The following is a 20,728-nucleotide window of genomic DNA, read 5'->3' on the forward strand; positions in this document are numbered from 1 at the left end:
TTGAGATTTACTGTCTGTAGAAGATACTGACACCAAACTATTTATATCACTGATGGCGCTCCAGTTTAATCTATGTGTATTAAAGTCGCCAATAAGCAGAAAAAAATCCGAGTTGCTTTTGTTATTGATCGTTGTCATGCAAGAATTGTAAAACTCTTCGATGTTAGAGTTTGGAAGGTCGGGAGGTAAGTAGCCTATGCATATATTTTTTTTTTTGTGGCTTTTCTTTTTGCCAAAGAGGCACAGATTATTTCGCCAATGTCACGTGCGATGGAGAAGACACGATGGAGATTGATCGGTTCGGTCGAGATTACATGCTCAAATTTATTTTGGAGGCATAATAGCACTAGACGAATTGGAGACCCATAACCTAAAACAACATGTAGCAGCATTTTGTTAAGACGCGTCGTATTGAAACAAGATTAGTCCTGAAAAGGACTGTTTTTCGCATCGTCGTTGAAACAAGATAGTCCTAAAAAGGACTGTTTTTAGATTCGTTTATCTTCATATCTCTTCAAGCATCTTCATCTTTCTTCAACACTTTACTTCACAACACATGGCGAGTCGACACGGCGATCTTCGGTGCAGTCGTCCTCTCTCCGCGCGGCGCTCGAACGAAATGGCTGACGCGACGTGCGGGGGCGATATTTATAACACCGCGGCAGCGGGTATGCGACCCAGCATGATACGCGCGCAGCTCGGCGCGTGACGTCAGCGTGTGCGAGCAAGACGGAACGACATCCTCCTTCTCTTTTATTTCTTATTATTTCTTTATACTGTTTTTTTATTGGTTAATTTATTTTGTATTTTTTGTATATATACCGGTGCAATTTTTCATTAAATCATTCCTTCGACCACTCATCAAGAGTCTTATTCAAGAAGCCTCAACTCTCCTCTAAAGTGGTGACCCCGGACAGCTCTCACTCTGAAGAAAGAATACTATCAAGGAAGAGGAATCTCTGCCCGGCTACCTATAGAAAATTTCTGCTGGAACGAATCCCTGCTCGACGGATCCCTGCTCGACGAATCCCTGCCAGACGTGAATCTCTGTTCGACACCATGAAAGACAACAAGCAAGCTCTGCCACAAGCCTTCGCAAGCACTCCAGAAGTATCGAGTATTGCGCTATCAATGCGAATACCACCATTCACAAGATGATGGAGCAGACACAAGAGGTCGCCGCCGTCTCCACGCAACCATCTACAATTCAATCGCCGATGCTGTCAACCAATCAAACCGACACACAACACAAATACAAGACCGCCATACAACTATCACCGTCAACGATTCCGGTCCCGCCAACGAAGCTCGTCCCGATCCCGCACACGTGAAGAATCATCATCATCGCCCTACTGTTACTACCACCGTCGTTTCGGTAGTCAAGCGAGGCGCTGCACAACACCATGCAGCTATAAAAAAGAAGCATCGGAAAACTAGAAAGAACGTTGGCTGCGGCGGAATCCGGCGTTCCTAGTACATCATACCGCCTATTCGTAACAGACAAGAAGACGAAACTATCCTTCTTAGTAGATACTGGGGCTAACATATCCGTTCTACCAAGAAGACAAGGCCAGAATACAACGCCGTTACCATTCAAACTGTACGCTGCGAACAACACGACAATATCAACATATGGCGAAAAAACACTCGAACTCGATCTCAACCTACGACGCCCGTACAAATGGAAATTTATCGTTGCTGACGTGTCGAAGCCTATACTAGGAGCCGATTTTCTAAACCACCATCAATTGATCGTAGATTTAAAAAATCAAAGATTGATTGACGCCGTCACAAATCTTAAGATCAACGCTCCTATAACATCAACAGATACGCCTACAGTCCGCAGTATAGATATCCGTAATGCCTACCACGAAATATTAGCAGAGTTTCCCGGCACTACGCGACTAACTGCGATGCAACTAAAACCGAAGATTAACGTCGAACATTACATCGAGACACAAGGCCCGCCTATACATTGTCGCGCTCGACCGATCCCGCCACATCGATATGAAAAAGTCAAGAAAGAGTTCGAAAACATGATACAACAAGGACTCTGCAGACTGAGTAAAAGCCCATGGTCATCGCCACTGCACATCGTTCATTCATATTCACATCGACAAAGTTGATACGCTGATCCCCACAAAACAGATCAAAGACGGGGATTAACCTTTTTCGTGTAAAAGCAACTGCCTGAATCTTATCTACTGATAAAGATAAGCCATGGTCAGAGAGCCATAGGTCAAGATAATGCAAAGCAGAGTTTAATTGCAATGTAAAGTTTTGGACTGAAGGAGATCTAAGGTATAATACAATGTCATCAGCATATTGAAGAATGTTACAAAAGTTATTAACAGACAGCTCGAGATCGTGAGTATAAATGCTATAAAGCAGAGGGCTGAGGACTGAGCCTTGCGGGAGACCTTTCCAGACGAATCGGGGGGGCAGAATACAATTTTGGTATTTAACAGAAATTGATCTGCAAAAAAGCAGATTACATATGAAATGAGTAATCCTTGGAGGGATACTCAGCTGTTGCAGTTTTTGCCTGAGTACCGAAAGAAGAACATTATCATATGCAGAAGTAGTATCTAGAAAAACACCCACAAGGTACTCTCCGTTAGCAAAGGCTATTCGAATGTCTGTCGTAAGAATGCTGAGACTATCAAGAGTGCTCAAACCCTTTCGAAAGCCAAATTGATAGGGCGAGAGACTATTCCTGCTTTCCATTATCCATTTCAAGCGGTTTTTCAGGAGATGTTCAGTTACTTTTACTAATGTAGATGATAAAGCAATGGGTCTATAAGAACTTGGGTCCAATGGGCTTTTTCCTGGTTTGAGAATGGGGATAATAATTTGGGACTTCCAAGATTCCGGGACGATTCCTGCCGAGAAAAAAGCATTAATTAAATTCAAATAGACGCATTTAGCTTTATCACTAAGGTTGATTATGACAGAGTAGGGCACGCCATCTTTCCCTGGTGACGAGTCCTTAAGTCCCTTTAGGGCTGTATGGAGTTCCGAGAGAGTAAAGGGGCTATCCATATCATCTAATGCAGATGCTGGTTGCAACTTTAAAAAGCTATCCTTGTCTGGGACAAAGGGGGGTGCAAGCTTGGCAGCAAAATCATTATTCCATATGGAAGGATAATTGGCATTTGGATTTTCTGAGTTGAGGGAACGACGAAATTTCTTAAGATTTGTCCAAACTGTTTGAGGTGGAGACCGAGGACTGAGGGATATACAGATTTTGGTCCAACCCTGCTTTTTCTTTTTTGAAAACAGTCTTTTAATTTTGGCATCAATGCGCTGATATTTGATGAAATTTTGTGGAGTCATAGAGACTGTGTATGACTTCGGCTTCAGATCTCTGTTGGACCATGACATTACATTCCTCATCCCACCAAGGAGGGGAAAGCAATGTCTTTTTGCTAGTATTTTTTAAAGGGAATTGTGCATCAGCAGAGGACTTGATCGCATCAAGAAAAAGTTCGTAGCAGGCAACGACATTCTCATCATTCACAAAATCAGGGAGAGAGTCCAACATGGCATCAACCGAGTTAGCGTATGCTAACCAATTAACGTTGTTGAGTCTATATTTTAGGAGTGGGCATGATTTGATGAGAGATGAGTGTGAAGGATCTGTTAGTAAGTGAAAGAAGGATAGGGAAATGGTCACTTCCTAATGATGATGGGAGGATATTCCAAGAGATTTGTGAGGATAGGTTAAGGTAAATCCAACAGCGGAACGAGGATTCTGATTTGGGTAAACTCTACGAGTCGGCGAGCCATCGTTAAGAATGCATAAATTTACATCCTTAGCAATGTCCACCAACAAGGGAGCAAATCCATCACAGTAATAGGAGCCCCATAATGTATAGTGGGAGTTAAAATCCTCCATAACAAGAATGGGGCATGGAAGGGAAGAGAAAATGGAGAGTAATTCCGAAGCAAGAGAAGGATTAGGATGAGGAATGTAAAGTGATAAAAAGGAAATATTGATGGTCTTTATAGCCACGGCATTGATATGCTGGGTAAAAAGAGGAAGAGGAATTTGGGAGAAAGGGATAGAGTGCCTGATCAGGATGGCACAACCTGCATACCCGCCACTTCTGTCATCCCTAAAACAGGAGAAACCCGGAATCCGGAAACGGGAACCGGGGATCAACCATGTCTCAGAGAGGGCAACAATGACAGGTTTATGAGAATTAATAAGAGAGAGGAGGTCAGGTTTCTTATGACGGACACTCTTACAGTTCCATTGAAGGAATCAGATTTTGGCATTTTTAATTATATTGAAGAGTTGAGTTAGATCATTGGCAACGTTGGACGGTAGAGGAATTTCATTACATGTACTTAGGATGCTTAGGAGAGTTTTAATTAATAATTCTAGTAAGTTGGGATTATTCACTTGGTGGTAGGGCTTTGTGCAAGCCCGTCTGGGTAGGTACCACCCAGTCATCAGTTATTCTACCGCCAAACAACAGTACTCAGTATTGTTGTGTTCCGGTCTGAAGGGTGAGTGAGCCAGTGTAACTACAGGCACAAGGGACATAACATCTTAGTTCTCAAGGTTGGTGGCACATTGACGATGTAAGGAATAGTTAATAATTCTTACAGCGTTAATGTCTATGGGCGATGGTGACCACTTACCATCAGGTGGCCCATATGCTCGTCCGCCAACCTATACCATAAAAAAAAAAAAGATTATTATTAGGAGGGGAGGGGTTACCAACATTCAGAGCACAACCATTTGGAGACGAGGAGGAGCAATTACCAACTATGGCTTGGTGGGCATGTTTACCATACCCCTTTCCTAGAGGAACTCTAGGGGGAGGGGGACGGAAGACGGTCTGTCTATATGATCTATTACGAGTCGAGGTGGATTTAGATGGAGGACTAGAGGGAGAACTAGGGCTTGGGGGAGTGTACATAGGAGGGGAGAACATATCTTTTGTAATCTCAGCGTAGGATCTGCGGACGTTTGGGAAGCGAGAGGCTGCCTCCATGTAAGAGATGTTGTCATGGACATAACAATTTTTATTGATTGCTGCCGTGAGTACTCTGGACAATCTTTATCCGTGGCAAAGTGTTTACCAGAACAGTGAAGGCATGTAGAGTTTTCTTTATTAACCTCACACGAGTCACCTGTGTGAGATTGAGAGCATTTAAAACATCTGGGTGTGGATCTACACTGCGTCTTGATTTGGCCATAACGACAACAGTTCAAGCAAATGATGGTAGGAAGATTATAGGTTTCAACCGGGAGGGAGGTATGACTGAGTTGGGATCCAGGTCACAACTCCTTCATTGACATTTTTTCGATTCAATCGTCTCAGTTTCATAATTTCTCCACAACCATGAGGAAGCTCGACAGACTCCAGAAGGTCCTCCATAGAAAAATCAACCGGTACACCCTTCACAAGACCCATTCTAGTAACATTGTAAGTTGGTTATGTTGCTTTGTACTTACAAAGTTCCAAGACAGGGTTATTTAAAAAATTATTCGCTGATTGAGCTGTAGAGAATTGTACTTCTTTTCTGTTCCGGCCAACATTTTTTACCCCATAATTAACAATGGACCCAATTTTATGCTTATACAAGAATTGACCGAATTTAATTGCACGAATTGAGTTTCCTGCAGCTGGGTCAGCAACTTCACGTGAGACATGGACTATGAATGGGCCCTTATCGTCATTAGCATAACTTTTAGGACCATCAGTAAAGGCGGGGTTGACATATACAGTCTGGATGGAAGGATTTGCGGTAGTGGGATGAGTGACTGCCTTCTTAGAGGAGGAATCGGGTGAAACGGAGGATTTATCCCCAGAACGTTTCCGAGCGGAAGATTTCGAACCGTCAATAACAGTTTCCAAACCTCCGGGATCGGGAGGTTCAGGATGAGGGTCGACATCCATTTTTAACTACTTACTTTAACTTACTAACTATATATATTAACTATAAAAGATAATTAACACTTACCGAAACCGAATAATGTTAGTAAAACCCAGATACCATATAAATTAACTATTTGCACTAAAAATTATTGAAAGAATAACACAAAATGATTTTAATAACACAGATATCTCACTAATACCAAAGCTAACGCAAGCGAAAAAAACAACTATGCATATATTAATCACATTGAATTTTTCCATTACTATTAATTGATATACTCAGCCATAAATCCTCAAATTTACTATCCCAAGATGTTTGACATTTGATCCCAAGATGTTTGATTGTTTTGACTGGGTGAACGGATTTTGATAAGAAATTTTGACACCTGCTCCAAATATTACAATATTTTACTGAGTCGCACTTACAGAATATTTAGAATACGCAATTGTTTTTATTATACTTTTAGTGCATATTAATTTGTTTTGAAATATAATATTATTTGAAGACGGATTTTTTTGTAAATCTTAACTTTTATTGCCAATAATAATTTGAATAAAATAACTTCGTTTTATGTAATGCTTTATTATTCATAAAAATGTACAAATAAATACAACAGATTTTAAAGGCGACAAAATCTTAAAAACAATAATTAAACAAAAAAAAATCTAATTCTTCAAACATTTTTAACAAAATTTGGCAACTTAGAAATAACTTTACAATAAATAACATTTTCATTTTAATCTAAAACAAACAATTATGATTAGAAATTAAGATTCTGTCCCTAGAAAGAATACCCATATTAGGATTTCTCAAAGTCGATTTCCAAAATTTGACCTTCTTCATTGAGCCTGATAGGTCTGTCGACTTGACCCCAGGGCACGAATATTTTAAGGCCATCCCTCAGAGACGTGGTCTGGACAGTTTCCCTGATACAGTCGACATTACACATGAAGTCACAGGTTTGAGTGCTTGGGTTAAAGAACAGCCCTTCGGAACAAATGCCCAAGACTTGTCGATTGCCTTCGCAACGCCAGAACTTGTCGCAGTCTGTTTCATGAGCCCAGTGCGGTACGTGACATTCATCTTTGCATTTATTTGATTCTGGATGAGTACCTCCGCCTCCACCACCACCGCCTCCGCCTCCTCCTCCGCCACCGCCTCCGCCTCCTCCGCCTCCGCCACCTCCGCCTCCGCCTCCGCCACCTCCGCCGCCTCCACCTCCGCCTCCGCCACCTCCGCCTCCGCCTCCGCCTCCGCCACCTCCGCCTCCACCTCCGCCACCTCCACCTCCTTCACCTCCACCTCCTCCGCCACCTCCGCCTCCGCCTCCGCCTCCGCCACCTCCGCCTCCGCCTCCACCTCCTTCACCTCCACCTCCTCCTGATCCACCGCCGCCTCCTTCACCTCCGCCGCCTCCTTCTCCTCCGCCACCTCCTTCACCACCGCCGCCTCCAGATCCACCTCCGCCTCCTTCACCACTGCCGCCTCCTTCACCTCCGCCGCCTCCTTCACCTCCGCCACCTCCTTCACCTCCGCCACCTCCTTCACCTCCGCCACCTCCTTCACCACCGCCGCCTCCAGATCCACCTCCGCCTCCAGATCCACCTCCGCCTCCAGATCCACCTCCGCCTCCTTCACCACTGCCGCCTCCTTCACCACTGCCGCCTCCTTCACCTCCGCCGCCTCCTTCACCTCCGCCGCCTCCTTCACCTCCGCCGCCTCCTTCACCTCCGCCACCTCCTTCACCACCGCCGCCTCCAGATCCACCTCCGCCTCCAGATCCACCTCCGCCTCCTTCACCTCCGCCGCCTCCTTCACCTCCGCCACCTCCTTCACCTCCGCCACCTCCTTCACCACCGCCGCCTCCAGATCCACCTCCGCCTCCAGATCCACCTCCGCCTCCAGATCCACCTCCGCCTCCTTCACCACTGCCGCCTCCTTCACCACTGCCGCCTCCTTCACCTCCGCCGCCTCCTTCACCTCCGCCACCTCCTTCACCTCCGCCACCTCCTTCACCACCGCCGCCTCCAGATCCACCTCCGCCTCCAGATCCACCTCCGCCTCCAGATCCACCTCCGCCTCCTTCACCTCCGCCGCCTCCTTCACCTCCGCCACCTCCTTCACCTCCGCCACCTCCTTCACCACCTCCGCCTCCAGATCCACCTCCGCCTCCTTCACCACTGCCGCCTCCTTCACCACTGCCGCCTCCTTCACCTCCGCCGCCTCCTTCACCTCCGCCACCTCCTTCACCTCCGCCACCTCCTTCACCACCGCCGCCTCCAGATCCACCTCCGCCTCCAGATCCACCTCCGCCTCCAGATCCACCTCCGCCTCCAGATCCACCGCCACCTCCTTCACCTCCGCCACCTCCTTCACCACCGCCGCCTCCAGATCCACCTCCGCCTCCAGATCCACCTCCGCCTCCAGATCCACCTCCGCCTCCAGATCCACCTCCGCCTCCAGATCCACCTCCGCCTCCTTCACCTCCACCGCCTCCTTCGCCTCCACCTCCTCCTGATCCACCGCCTCCTCCACCGCCGCCTCCTCCGCCTTCTCCACCGCCTCCTCCTCCGCCTCCTCCACCGCCTCCTCCACCGCCTCCTCCACCTCCGCCACCGCCGGCTTCACATCCAGCTTCATCCGGCCATGTGCAGTACTAAAAGAAATTCAAAGTTATAACATCATATAAAATACTGTTTTTTATGTAATATAAATACCATATTTAACATAAGCTTATGGAAATCAAGGTACCTGAAGAGTGGGGCTGAAATGCGTTCCAGGGGCACAACGATCCAATACTTTATTTCCGTGAACGCAGTGGTAGAACTTTGTGCAATTGGTTTCGTGTGGCAACAGTAAGTTGACACTGAAGTCGGCGGGACAACCATTCGGGAGGTTATCGCCTCCGTCTCCACTACCCGCTTCGCAACCAGCATCTCGTGGCCATGTGCAAACCTAAATGACCAAATCAAAATCAAAAATCAATTTTATTCAAGTAAACTTCACAATGAAGCGTTTTAGAATCGATATTTGAACACTACAACCGTTTCGGAAAGCAGCTTCTAGCGAGAAGAAACGGCAAGAAACTCGCATAGTTGCTTTTTTCAAATAAACAGTTTTATACTTTCGTTATAACAGCTTACAGAAGATTATGGAACACTAATATCTCATATACAAAGGTTTTTTCCAGAATATTTATTATACAATTTTATTCAAGTAAACTTCACAGTGAAGCGTTTTAGAATCGTCGATAATTAAACACTACCATCGTTTCGGAAAGCAGCCTCCACCGAGAAGAAACGGCAAGAAACTCTCTTTAGAAATTTAGAATGCTGCTTTTTCGAATAATTAGTGTCCTGTGATGGAACCTGAGCCTAAATCCAAGCTTCTTTTTCTAAAAAGTACTCTTTTAATAATTAATAAGATTTATGAAATAAATAATTGTTAATAAACTTTTTAAATTTATGAAAGTGTTAAATTGATTATATTAGATTAGATTAGATACTGGTCAGGAAGCTACGACATTATGGAGTCAGGGACACTGCACTCAGTCTTCTGATTTCGTATCTAAGCATTCGGGGCTCTTCCCGGGGCTCAGGTGTAATGGATGGATAAATAGATAATGTGTAATAGTGGGGGTCCCTCAAGGATCAATTCTTGGTCCATTTCTCTTCCTTGTTTATATAAATGACCTACCACATCTCTTAGGTGATAAACTCGAGATAGTATTGTTTGCTGACGATACTTCTTTAATTTTTAAAATAAAAATACGTCTTTTAATGTATGACGATGTTAACAATGCTCTCTCGGAAATAGTACATTGGTTTAGTGTCTATAATTTAATGTTAAATAGTAAAAAGACAACATGTATTAAATTCACTACTCCCAATGTAAGATGTGTCAAAACGAATGTACTTTTAAACGGGGAAGAATTAGATGTATTAGAGTCAACAGAGTTCCTTGGTATCACAATTGACTCTAAGCTCCAACGGGGCCCCCATATAAGTAAATTGGCAAATAGACTAAGCTCTGCAGCCTATGCGGTAAAAAAGATTCGTTAAGATGTAAATTTAAAGAAATTAAAATAATGACTGTCGCTTCTCAGTTTGTTTTTGATAATGTTATGTGTGTACGCAAAAATATAAATGATTTTCCCAAAAATTGTGACGTACATTCCATTAATACTAGGAACAAGAATAAACTTGTTCCGCCTAGTACCCGATTACACAGGGTTAGTAAATCTTTTTTGGGGCAATGTATACGTTTTTACATCAGGATCCCAGAAAACGTTCACCAATATTCAATTATAAAATTCAAAAGAATCGTTAAAGAGCGTTTGTGTGCTAAAGGATATTACAGCACTAATGACTTTCTAGTTGACTGCACACCTTGGGAACGAGATGATCGCCTCCAGGCTGTTTCAAATAACAAGAATATGTTTATTGCTGTAAATTATAAATTGACATTATAAGAAAAAAAAAATCCCGCTGAGTTTCTTTCGCCGGTTCTTCTCAGGTTTAAGGTATTATATTCCGAACCGGTGGTAGATTTTCGACAATCAATAAAAAGTCTAAACAATTCTATTATGAATACAAGTTTTTGACTTTGACTTTGATTCCCTGTATCTTATTATATATGTGTATACGTAATGTTTAATTTGAACATCAATAAGAAAGTGTTAGAACGTGTGCATCTTAACCGATGATTGCAGGTTCAAACCCAGGCAAGCCCGCTGATTCATGTACTTAGTTTGTCTTTATAATTCATCTCGTGCTCAGCGGTGAAGGAAAACATCGTGAGGAAACGTGCATGTGACAAATTTCATTGAAATTCTGCCACATCTGTATTCCACCAACCCACATTGGAACAGCATGGTGGAATATGTTCCAAACCTTCTCCTCAAAAGGGAGAAGAGGCCTTAGACCAGCAGTGGGAATTTACAGGCTGTTGTTGTAAGAAAGTGTAATGCTACATTTACATTACATTGCATAGAGTTATTTGAGTTTGATAAAAAAATAGTAAAATTTTAATAAAACAAAGGAATTAGGAAGTTAACCGACCTGAAGAGTTGGGCTGAAGTGTGTTCCTGGGGCACAATTTCTCTCTACTTTTTTTCCATGCACGCAGTAGTAAAACTTGTCGCAGTCGGTTTCATGGGGCAATAGTTTGTGGACATCGAAGTCAGCGGGACAGCCGTTTGGGAGTGTACCATTGACACCACCACCACCTCCTCCGCTACCACCACCACCGCCATCGCCACCGCCACCACTTCCACCTCCACTACCGTTATCTCCGCTACCACCTTCGCATCCAGCCTCGTGTGGCCATGTGCAGACCTAAAGGTTATTGAGATCATATTTATAATTTATATTCCACTTTTTTGTGTACTTAATTCTTGTAAATAGAACCGCAGTTTATTATTTGGTCGTATGATAGTTATTTTGAAAACAATATTGTTTCCAGCAAAATCAACTACAAAATAAGATATTCTTAATGATTTGTTTTTGATTTTTTTGGCCTTTGCACCAGTGCAATAAACGATTTCAAAATTATACTTAAAAAAATCAGGTCGTCATCGAATTAATTTTGATTTTAGAACGCCGTTTCATTACGTCCACCACAAAAATTAAAGACTCAATAAGACCTTTAGAAAATGGTACTTTGAGAGATTCTCACGTCGATTGTAAAAATAAGACAAACATTGCAATATGATAGAAATAGTTTCAAGAATTAAAACGATTGAGTTAGTCTAAAATCAAACAGTCGACCTAACACAGTAGAACCCACCTGAAGAGTTGGACTGAAGTGTGTTCCTGGGGCACAATTTCTCTCTACTTTATTTCCATGAACGCAGTAGTAGAATTTGGCGCAATCGCTTTCATGGGGCAATAGTTTGTGGACATCGAAGTCAGCGGGACAGCCGTTTGGAAGTGTACCATTACCATCAGCACTACTTCCATTGTCTCCGCTACCATTTCCTCCGTCTACATCACCGCCCCCTCCACTGCTGCTGTTACCTGAACATCCTACATTTTCAGCCCAATCGCATATCTGTAAAACAACGTTTTTTTTAATATGTATTAGTGAATATGTACATAAGAGGAAGTTTGAAAGTGCCACCGGTAACCGAGAAGCTGTATGGAAACCGGCTGTCATGGTATGGGCATGTTATGCGGAGGAATGAGGACCATGTCGTGAGGAAGGTCTTCATCATGATTTGTGTTCTATCGTCCTCATTACATCGGTTTTTTTCCGTTATTAGTATGATTATAAACTTGGTGATATTTCTGTCAGCTACTAGATTAGTTTTCCAACCCGCAATGTAGTGACGAGTATACGGGTTACGGACGTAATGGGCATTCATATAATGACAAGTTTTTTTTCTGTAAGATAATAACAAATTTGGACTAAATTTGCCGCCCTAGGCTCCAGCCTACTTAGCCTATTGGTAAATCCGCCAATGTTGTTAATGAAAGTCATATTGTTGACATTTTAGTTAACTTTCTATATTTTTCACTGACTAATAATGACTAAGGTGGTAATTATTTTTAAATGCGTAAATAATAAGTGTATTATAATATTATATGTTTAAGATAACATTAGTATTAGACGCCTTGATATATGTAGCTATCTTACGATATTATCTTTATTGTTTTATTGTTTATTGCTGATGTTTTATAAAATTGAAAACGAGTAGCGCAAATAATGCCATATATCATTTGTATTGCAAATATGATATCTCATTAAAACGCAGGTGAAAAAAGAATCTTACTTTTCAACAATGGCAATTCTACTAATTCCGATTGAACTATGACTATTTCTCACGAAAATAAACCTTCAAAGCCGAAATGTTTTTGGAGCGAGTGGTTAGAACGCGTATATCTTAACCGATGATTGGCGAGTTCAAACCCAGGTAAGGACCCTTGAATATTCATGCGTTTAATTTTTGTTTATAATTAATCTTAAGCTCGTTAGTGAGGGTTATCGTAAAATCTGTGTCTAATTTAAACGAAATTCTGCCCTGTGAATCCAACCCACATTTGAAAAGCGTGGTAAAATATACTTCTCATTATTATCGTAAGAAAAGGTTCGCCAACTTAATCTATTCTATCTATTTTCGTGTGCTCAGTATGAGCGCTAATCTGCTACCGATCAAGAATGACATATTGCGTCGCAATGACTCGATGCTTACATTCAAAAGGTCCTAAGAGCTTAAGACTTGATAAAGGAATTAATTTGAAAACTGACGAAGGTTTCCTCACTCTGTCCAAAAACAAATTCAAGGAATAATTGGATTCATTACAAGAACATTATCAATATGTCCTTGAAATTAATGAAGATAATCAGTTAAACGTCTAGAGTTCACAAACGGTTTGATAAATATCGCTGCTAATCCTCTGATTAATACTCGATAAATTTAAGGACTTTCACTTGTAAGGATTACTTTGAATGACAGCTGATAATTCACGAATTTGCAACAACATTGACACCAAAATAATCAGAAAAATATTTATCATGATTCGACAGCACATTTGGTGTCGTATCAACAAATATATTTGAAAGTTTTGAAGCCTAATTAATATAGATTACTGTTATTTCATACTTTTCACTATATAACATCCAACTTTATTCAAGTGGGCTTTTACAAGCTCTTTTGAATCGTCATTTAACAATTAAGTAAAGCTACCACCGGTTCGGAAAGTAGATGGTACCGAGAAGAACCGGCAAGAAACTCAGTAGTTACTCCTTTTCAACATTCAAGAAATACAATCATATTGGTTAAATACAATTATGGAAGTCAACAGGTATTAATTCCACGCTTTTTTATCATCTACAAAATCTTATATAGAATAATATGCCTTTTTTACCAAAGTATTTTTGATTTGAATTTACGAAACGGTAAAGTTAAAAATGTCTGCGGAATTTTATTATAGAAACGGATACCTCGCCCCAAGAAAGATTTGTTGACTTTGCGGAGTCGGATATCACAAATCTTGATGAACCATTTTACAAATTATAAAATACATAAAAGGTTATTAACCTTTCTTTTAAAGTTTCACAGTAACCTCTTCTAAGATCGAGTCTGAACTGTTATGTGAAACGATGGAATTATATATGATTAGAGATCCACTCGGCTTCGGATACTAAATATTCTACACAGTTTGTTTATTCATGAGTGTTAAACATCTAAAATTAGTGTGTCTTTAATACAATAGGTAGTAAAGCAGTAAGTAACAGCCTGTAAATTTCCCACTGCTGGGCTATGGCTTCCTCTCCCATTAAGGAGAGGGTTTGGAACATATTCCACCACGCTGTTCCAATGCGGATTGGTGAAATGCACATGTGGCAGAATTTCTACGGAATTTGACACGTGCAGGTTTCCTCACGATGTTTTCCTTCACCGCCGAGCACGAGATAAATAATAAATACAAATTAAGCACATGAATATTCAGTGGTGCTTGCCTGGGTTTGGAACCCGAAATCATCGGATAAGATGCACGCGCTCTAAACACTGGGCCAACTCGTGGTATCTTTAACGTATTGTCCATGTATGATATACAAAAACCTTCCTCTCGAATCACTCTATCTATTAAAATAAACCGCATCAAAATCCGTTGCGTAATTTTAAAGATCTAAGCATACATAGGGACAGACAGCGGTAAGCGACTTTGTTCTATACTATGCAATGATAATGATGATACAAACTAACGTGTATCGTCTAAATAGCATTAATCTTCCATGTCAATCTCTTGTCATGAAAAATAATTGGAGATTAGTAAAAAGTTACTTACTTGTTTCTCATAATTGAAGTACGTGCCTTTCGCACATTGCCTTTCAACTTTCTCTCCGAGAACGCAGAAGTAAAACTTGTCGCAATCCGTTTCATGGGGCAGGAGTACGTGAAGTTCGAAGTCAGCGGGACAACCATTGGGTAGAGTTGATCCGGGGCTTGAAGTAGTTATACTTGGTGCTGCTGTAGTTACAGTGGGCGCTGCTGTTGTATTTGGTGCAGCCGTTGTTGTATTTGGTGCATCTGTTGTTATTGTAGGTGCATCTGTTGTTATTGTTGGTGCATCTGTTGTATTTGGTGCAGCTGTTGTTGTATTTGGTGCATCTGTTGTTATTGTTGGTGCATCTGTTGTATTTGGTGCAGCTGTTGTTGTATTTGGTGCAGCTGTTGTTATTGTTGGTGCTGCTGTTGTATTTGGTGCAGCTGTTGTTGTAGTTAGTATATTCGTTGTTTCAGTGATATATTCCGTAGTTGTCGAAGTAGGTAATGGTGTTGTCGATTCACTTGGTGGACAAGTTGGACAAGGACTCTGAGAAGTTGTCGTCAGTCCTGGTAGTGAACAGTTTGCCAATATGGGATGGATACATACCTATAAAAGAAATAGAATAATATTTTAAATCAGATAATATGTACATACATACATGTACAGCCTGTAAATTTCCCACTGTTAGGCTAAAACCTCCTCTCCCTTTAAAAAGGCTAGGAGCATATTCCAGCGCGCTGATTCAATGCGGATTGGTGGATTCAGAAGTGGCACAATTTCGTTGATATTAGACATATGCAAGTTCCTCATGATGTTTTACTTCACCGCCAAACTCGAGATGAAAATTCAGTTGTGCTTGCCTGGGTTTGAACCCGTCAGCATGGGTTATGATGCACGTGATTGAACCACTGGGTCATCTCTCTTATTCATTCGTCTATCACCATTATTATTCTTTTAAAATACCTATTAATATTACACATCTGTGTAATCCAATGCTGTATTACTATCTTCCGTTATCTTTATATTTATTACATTAATTTTAACATCTAATATGTCATATCTAATCTTAAATACTTATGTTAGAATTAGAATTAGATTTTTATAAGCTTTCCAATCAAAGGTCACTGTAAAATCTGTATAATGTGGAAGCCTTAGGTTGTTTACACATAGGCACTCAAATAGTATTTTGTGCTTAATCATTTTATTTACTCCTGGTAACCCTAAGGCTTATGTTACCCAAATAATCAGCCTGTCATTTCGAAGTTTATTTTTTTTTATTATATAGGTAATCCAATGGATGGTAAGTGGTCACCACCTGCCATAGATAAAGCGCTGTGAGAAATATTAACCATCTCTAATCAACGCCATTCCTTGAGAACTAAGATTTTATGTCTCTAGTTGTGTGTATTGTTGTAGAAAGTATAAAAATTTTGGGAGTAGAATATCTGGTATGTGGTTTGCACAAAGCCCTACCACCAAGGCTATGACGTCATTATCCTGTACACAATTCCAAGGGATTACATTTTGGATGGGGTTTGCTGTCATCTTTTTACAAAGTTAGACGACCTCCGCGATCGAGTAGTGTACACCGGTTTCCATGAATACGTAACTTAGGTCCGGGATTCGATTTTCGGCCGAGTCAATGTAGAAATAATTCATTACTATGTTGGCCCTGGTCTGGGTGTTTGTGGTACCACCCTTAGGTAGTTCTGATTTCCATAGCACAAGTGCTTTAGCTACTTACATTGGGATCAGAGTAATGTATGTGATGTCCAATATTTATTTTACAAAGTAACAAAAGAGGTCTTACTTGTTCTTCGTATGAGAATTCTGTTCCCGGAGCGCAGTTTGTCGGTTCCTCGTATCTAAGACCATATTCACAGTAGTAGAACTTGGTGCAGTCGTATTCGTGGGGTAGTAAGTGATGGGTTTCAGCTGGAGGACATCTTGCATCACTTATAAGATTCTTCGGTTCGATATCCTGGGGCCTGCCGTAGACTAGAGCTACGACGCCCAGAATGAAAAAGCTTACTGTAAAAATAAAACAAAAAAATGACATAAAAATCTTTATAAAATACTATCAATGGGACCTTAAGTTAATTTTAATCTATACTATAGTTATTAAGATTTGTAAAAGTGATAATATAATTTATTTATTAATAACTTTATGTTCTAAATTGTGATTTAAAATGCAAATGCTGATTCTTGACACATTCCACGCGGTCAAGATTTATACAGTAACCATTTTGAGTTCATATTTGTATATATTTAAGCTTTCAAGAAATAAAAATAATAATAACAAAAGTAATTTATTGATATATAATTTGTGTCGTCTATATTTTATTAAATAGTTATAGTTTTATTTTATTTGTTATTACAGCACCAACCATCTCATATTCTGTAAGCTAACCTAACCTACAGCGTTGCTTGGAAGAGATCGCTGTGTAGCGATAAGGTCGCCAAAATTGTACGACATTTTATCAAGGATAAATAAATGTTGTATTTATTTATTTTCTATGTGCGGTGTATCATAAAATATAAATTAAATTATCTGATTTAGGAGCAATAATTATGCAATTAATACATGTATTGTATTGTCTGTACATAAATTCTATTATATATTGTTATTATGTGTATATATTTTTTTATAATATAGTCACAGCCCTTCACAACCACACAGGGTACCATTGAAAATCAGCGTACGCAACCTTTAGGACACGTTAAGTATCATTGTGTTGTTTTGTATTGTTGTTGTTGTATATTAAGTTAGTAGTTATAGTTAGTTAATATGTTTTTTTTTTATTTTTGTTGTTTTTCTTTTTTTTTGTTTTAATTTTTTTATACGTTTTATTCTTTAATTATGTGCTGTGTCCTAATAAACATTTCTTTCTTACTTTATTTCTTTCTTTATACCAAGAAAATATTGACACGGTAAAAATAAAAAAATGCCTATGTTTTACGTCGCACAAAAACTGTATTTAACTATTTTTATTAACGTTTCATTTTAAATATGAACATTGAAAATAATTTATTGAAATTAGCTCGAAATTCCATTTTATTTTTCTTGTATATTTGGTTTTATTTAAGCTGTTAATGAACAATAATTATTGTATCTTAGTGTTTGCTAAACCATTAAATAAATGACTTAATCTAAGTCATTTGCATAAATGATACTGTATGATACTGATTACAACAAGTAATAATCGATCATAAATATATTTTGATAACTATTAATGCGCAAATTTAGCGTTCACGATAAAGATAACAATGTAATTAGAAAAGCATTATTTCACTTACTAGTACGTATTATTATTTAAAACGTACTTTTTACACCAACAGTTGAAATTTACTTAAAAAGTAAAGTAAAAGCTTGTAAATTTCCCACGGCTGGGATAAGGCCTCCTCTTCCATTAAGAAGAGGGTTTGGAACATATTCCACCACGCTGTTCCAATGCGGGTTGATGTAATGCCCATGTGACAGAATTTCGATGAAATTAGACACATGCAGGTTTCCTCACGATGTTTTCCTTCACGGCCGAGCACGAGATGAATTGTAAACACAAATTAAGCACATATATATAGTGGTGCTCGCCTGGGTTTGAACCCGCAATCATCAGTTAAGATGTACGCGTTCTATCCGCTGGGCCATTTCAGCTCTTACTTTATTTTACAAATGAAATAGATTCGCTAAGAATATTAATTGTACATCTGATTATGTATTTTAAAAGCACTGCCGCTGGATGAATTTGAAATATTTACGATTCATTATTGCTTTGTTGTAGAGATCGCTTTAATAAAATACTTTTGATTTAATTTGATCGCAGAAATATAATATTTTGATTAAAGATTTTTGATATTAATTAAAAATTGTCTTTTTTGAATGAAGGGAAATTAAAATATAATTATTGACCTACTTGTCGTATAAATTGTATAATAATACACGTAAATATACTATGTATTAAAAGTTATTGTGTATTATATACTTCAAATTTATAATTCATTTTTTGAAAGTAAATTATCTAATTAAAATATTAACGTAACTTTATTGGAAAACGACGAAGGATATATATTTTAAACTAACTTAATTATTATTGTTATAAATATTAGATGTACAAATTAAAATTTGAAAGGCATTGACACTTAATTATATAATCGTTTTATTTAATTGATTTTGATTCTATTTTATTGATTTCCAACAATGAAAATTGACCACCATTGAAAGCAATGATCCAAAATAATTGTCTACTTAATGTATGTTTTACGATTTTATATTTTATGTAACTTGTAAATAAATGAACTAATGAACTCAACTTAAATCTATTCCTAATATTCGGATGTAATAAATGTAATTTTAACTATACAACTAAATATTTCACCTATTTATTTATTTGGTTTAATTAAACTTGAGTATTTTCTATTCTATTTTTATTTAAATGATAATATATTAACTATTCTACTACTAATCTACGAATAAAATTATTTCGTAACACTAAAAATGTATCTATATTTTAGATCCTATAATTAATAAGAAATGATTATTCGAAAATTATTAATATCAAAAATTAAAATTTAATATGTAAAATTATTAAATGACAAAAATAGAAAAAAACAACGCAAAGGTACAACAGTTTTGTGCCAAAAAAAAAAACAAAAACCTCTTTGTTTAATATAATTAAATTAAATTGCACTAAATGAATTATACTTAATATACAAAATTAAATTACATACCTCTCATAGCGTCAATAATGACGCAAAAAATATTTTTGCACACACAGTCAAGTTAAGAACTGTCACAAATCTACTATTAAATATTAATATCGGTCCAAACGTATTATATGCATCTGAAAATGATAAAAAAGATACCTAATTCCAATAGAAATTTTATCAAAAGATTACAAAACGCATTAAAACTAATCTCAACTTGGATTAAGATTTCTTTCCGGTAATTTTTTCGTTTATTTTCAATGTTATTCATTCATAAAATCCATTTTTATTTTTAAAAACAAGGATAAATGATTCATTTTTAGGACGAAATAAACATATTTTTTATAGACTTGTTATTGCCCGCGGTTTCGTTCGCTTTTTAAGAGTTGGTTGTCACGTGTTAGGCAAAAAAGTAGCCTATGTCCTTCCTTGAAGTTCCTTGTAGTTCCTTGAAGTTCCTTGAAGTTCCTTGAAGTTCCTTGAAGTTTGTTTACGTTTGGTAGTGAAAAAGTGACAGACAAACAAACATTTATAATATTAGTATCAAAATCAAAGTATAGATTGATTCAAATATTTTACAATACAATGCGAAATCTCTTTTCATTTTATTATATCCGTTTAATTCAATGATTATAATGATGTACAACTGTTTTTATAATACTAAAACAACGCGATTTTTAAGGCAATTTCTGCCCTGCTTTACCGAAACGATACAACTTGGGTACTGTCAAAAGTGCGCACTTTTCTTATAGACCTGCAAGGTTTGGCAGATAAAGGGTCATAGACACTATCCATAAGGTGAGACTACCACAAGTTTGCCACCGACACTAAAGAAACACCACCGCCAAGAGACACATGTTCTTACACGCGACCTCGGAGTGCCGAGGTCACTTATTACATGTGGCTGTGGGCCCTGAAAACCGGCGTACACACTACTCGACCACGGAGGTCGTCACAATGGATGATTCACGCTGACAATTTTACGGTTCGTAAGTAAAACGACTCGTTTCTAGATTACAGTAACCAAACAATAATCAGCCATTAGAAATTTTTCAAACCCAGGCAAGCGCAACTGAATTTTCATGTACTTTATACTCGTAGCCTACTTGAGATGAATTATAAACACCTACGAGTCGTAGGTGTTCATAATTCATCTCAAGCTTTTCGGTGAAGGAAAACATCGTGAGGAAACCTGCATTTGTTTAATTCCTGCATTTGTGTGGTAGAATATGCTCCTAGCTATCTCCTCAAAGGAAGCCTTAGATCAGCAGTGGGAAATTTGCAGGCTATTACTATACTAGAGTTATTTTAAAACTATAATATCTAAATAGATATATAATGAGATTATATATTGT

The 20,728-nt window shown here is 38.9% G+C and overlaps 2 protein-coding genes across 2 annotated transcripts; one reads left to right on the plus strand and one right to left on the minus strand.

Moving 5' to 3' along the window:
• The first annotated feature begins 160 nt into the window (after window positions 1–160).
• Window positions 161–2,629, plus strand: LOC124540931. The gene is made up of 4 exons (XM_047118706.1): window positions 161–185; window positions 520–668; window positions 880–1,117; window positions 1,417–2,629. The coding sequence occupies exons 1-4, from the start codon at window positions 161–163 to the stop codon at window positions 2,124–2,126; spliced, it is 1,122 nt and encodes a 373-aa protein (XP_046974662.1). The 3' UTR covers window positions 2,127–2,629.
• Window positions 2,630–6,461: 3,832 nt separating this feature from the next.
• On the minus strand, window positions 6,462–19,506 carry LOC124540932. Its single transcript, XM_047118707.1, has 10 exons — window positions 19,398–19,506; window positions 16,480–16,700; window positions 14,911–15,275; window positions 14,688–14,871; window positions 11,683–11,946; window positions 10,956–11,231; window positions 8,647–8,850; window positions 8,458–8,551; window positions 7,078–8,414; window positions 6,462–7,045 (listed from the first exon to the last, which is right to left on the minus strand). Exons 1-10 carry the CDS (start codon window positions 19,402–19,404, stop codon window positions 6,695–6,697), a joined length of 3,303 nt encoding a protein of 1,100 aa, XP_046974663.1. The 5' UTR covers window positions 19,405–19,506; the 3' UTR covers window positions 6,462–6,694.
• Between the last annotated feature and the right edge of the window lie 1,222 nt (window positions 19,507–20,728).

This window comes from Vanessa cardui, chromosome 27, assembly GCF_905220365.1.
Source record: "Vanessa cardui chromosome 27, ilVanCard2.1, whole genome shotgun sequence".
NCBI classification, from domain to species: Eukaryota; Metazoa; Arthropoda; class Insecta; order Lepidoptera; family Nymphalidae; genus Vanessa; species Vanessa cardui.

Bases quoted from the DNA above. Each gene is read 5' to 3' on its own strand.
- LOC124540931 (XM_047118706.1), top strand. From the start codon at position 161: ATGTTAGAGTTTGGAAGGTCGGGAG. The intron at 186-519 runs GTAAGTAGCCTA...TATCTCTTCAAG, and splicing joins AGAGTTTGGAAGGTCGGGAG to CATCTTCATCTTTCTTCAAC. The intron at 1,118-1,416 runs GTATTGCGCTAT...TGCAGCTATAAA, and splicing joins AAGCACTCCAGAAGTATCGA to AAAGAAGCATCGGAAAACTA.
- LOC124540932 (XM_047118707.1), bottom strand. The intron at 15,276-16,479 runs GTAAGACCTCTT...TTTCTTTTATAG, and splicing joins AATTCTCATACGAAGAACAA to GTATGTATCCATCCCATATT. The intron at 8,415-8,457 runs GCGGTGGAGAAG...AGGAGGCGGTGG, and splicing joins TGGAGGAGGCGGAGGAGGAG to ATCAGGAGGAGGTGGAGGCG.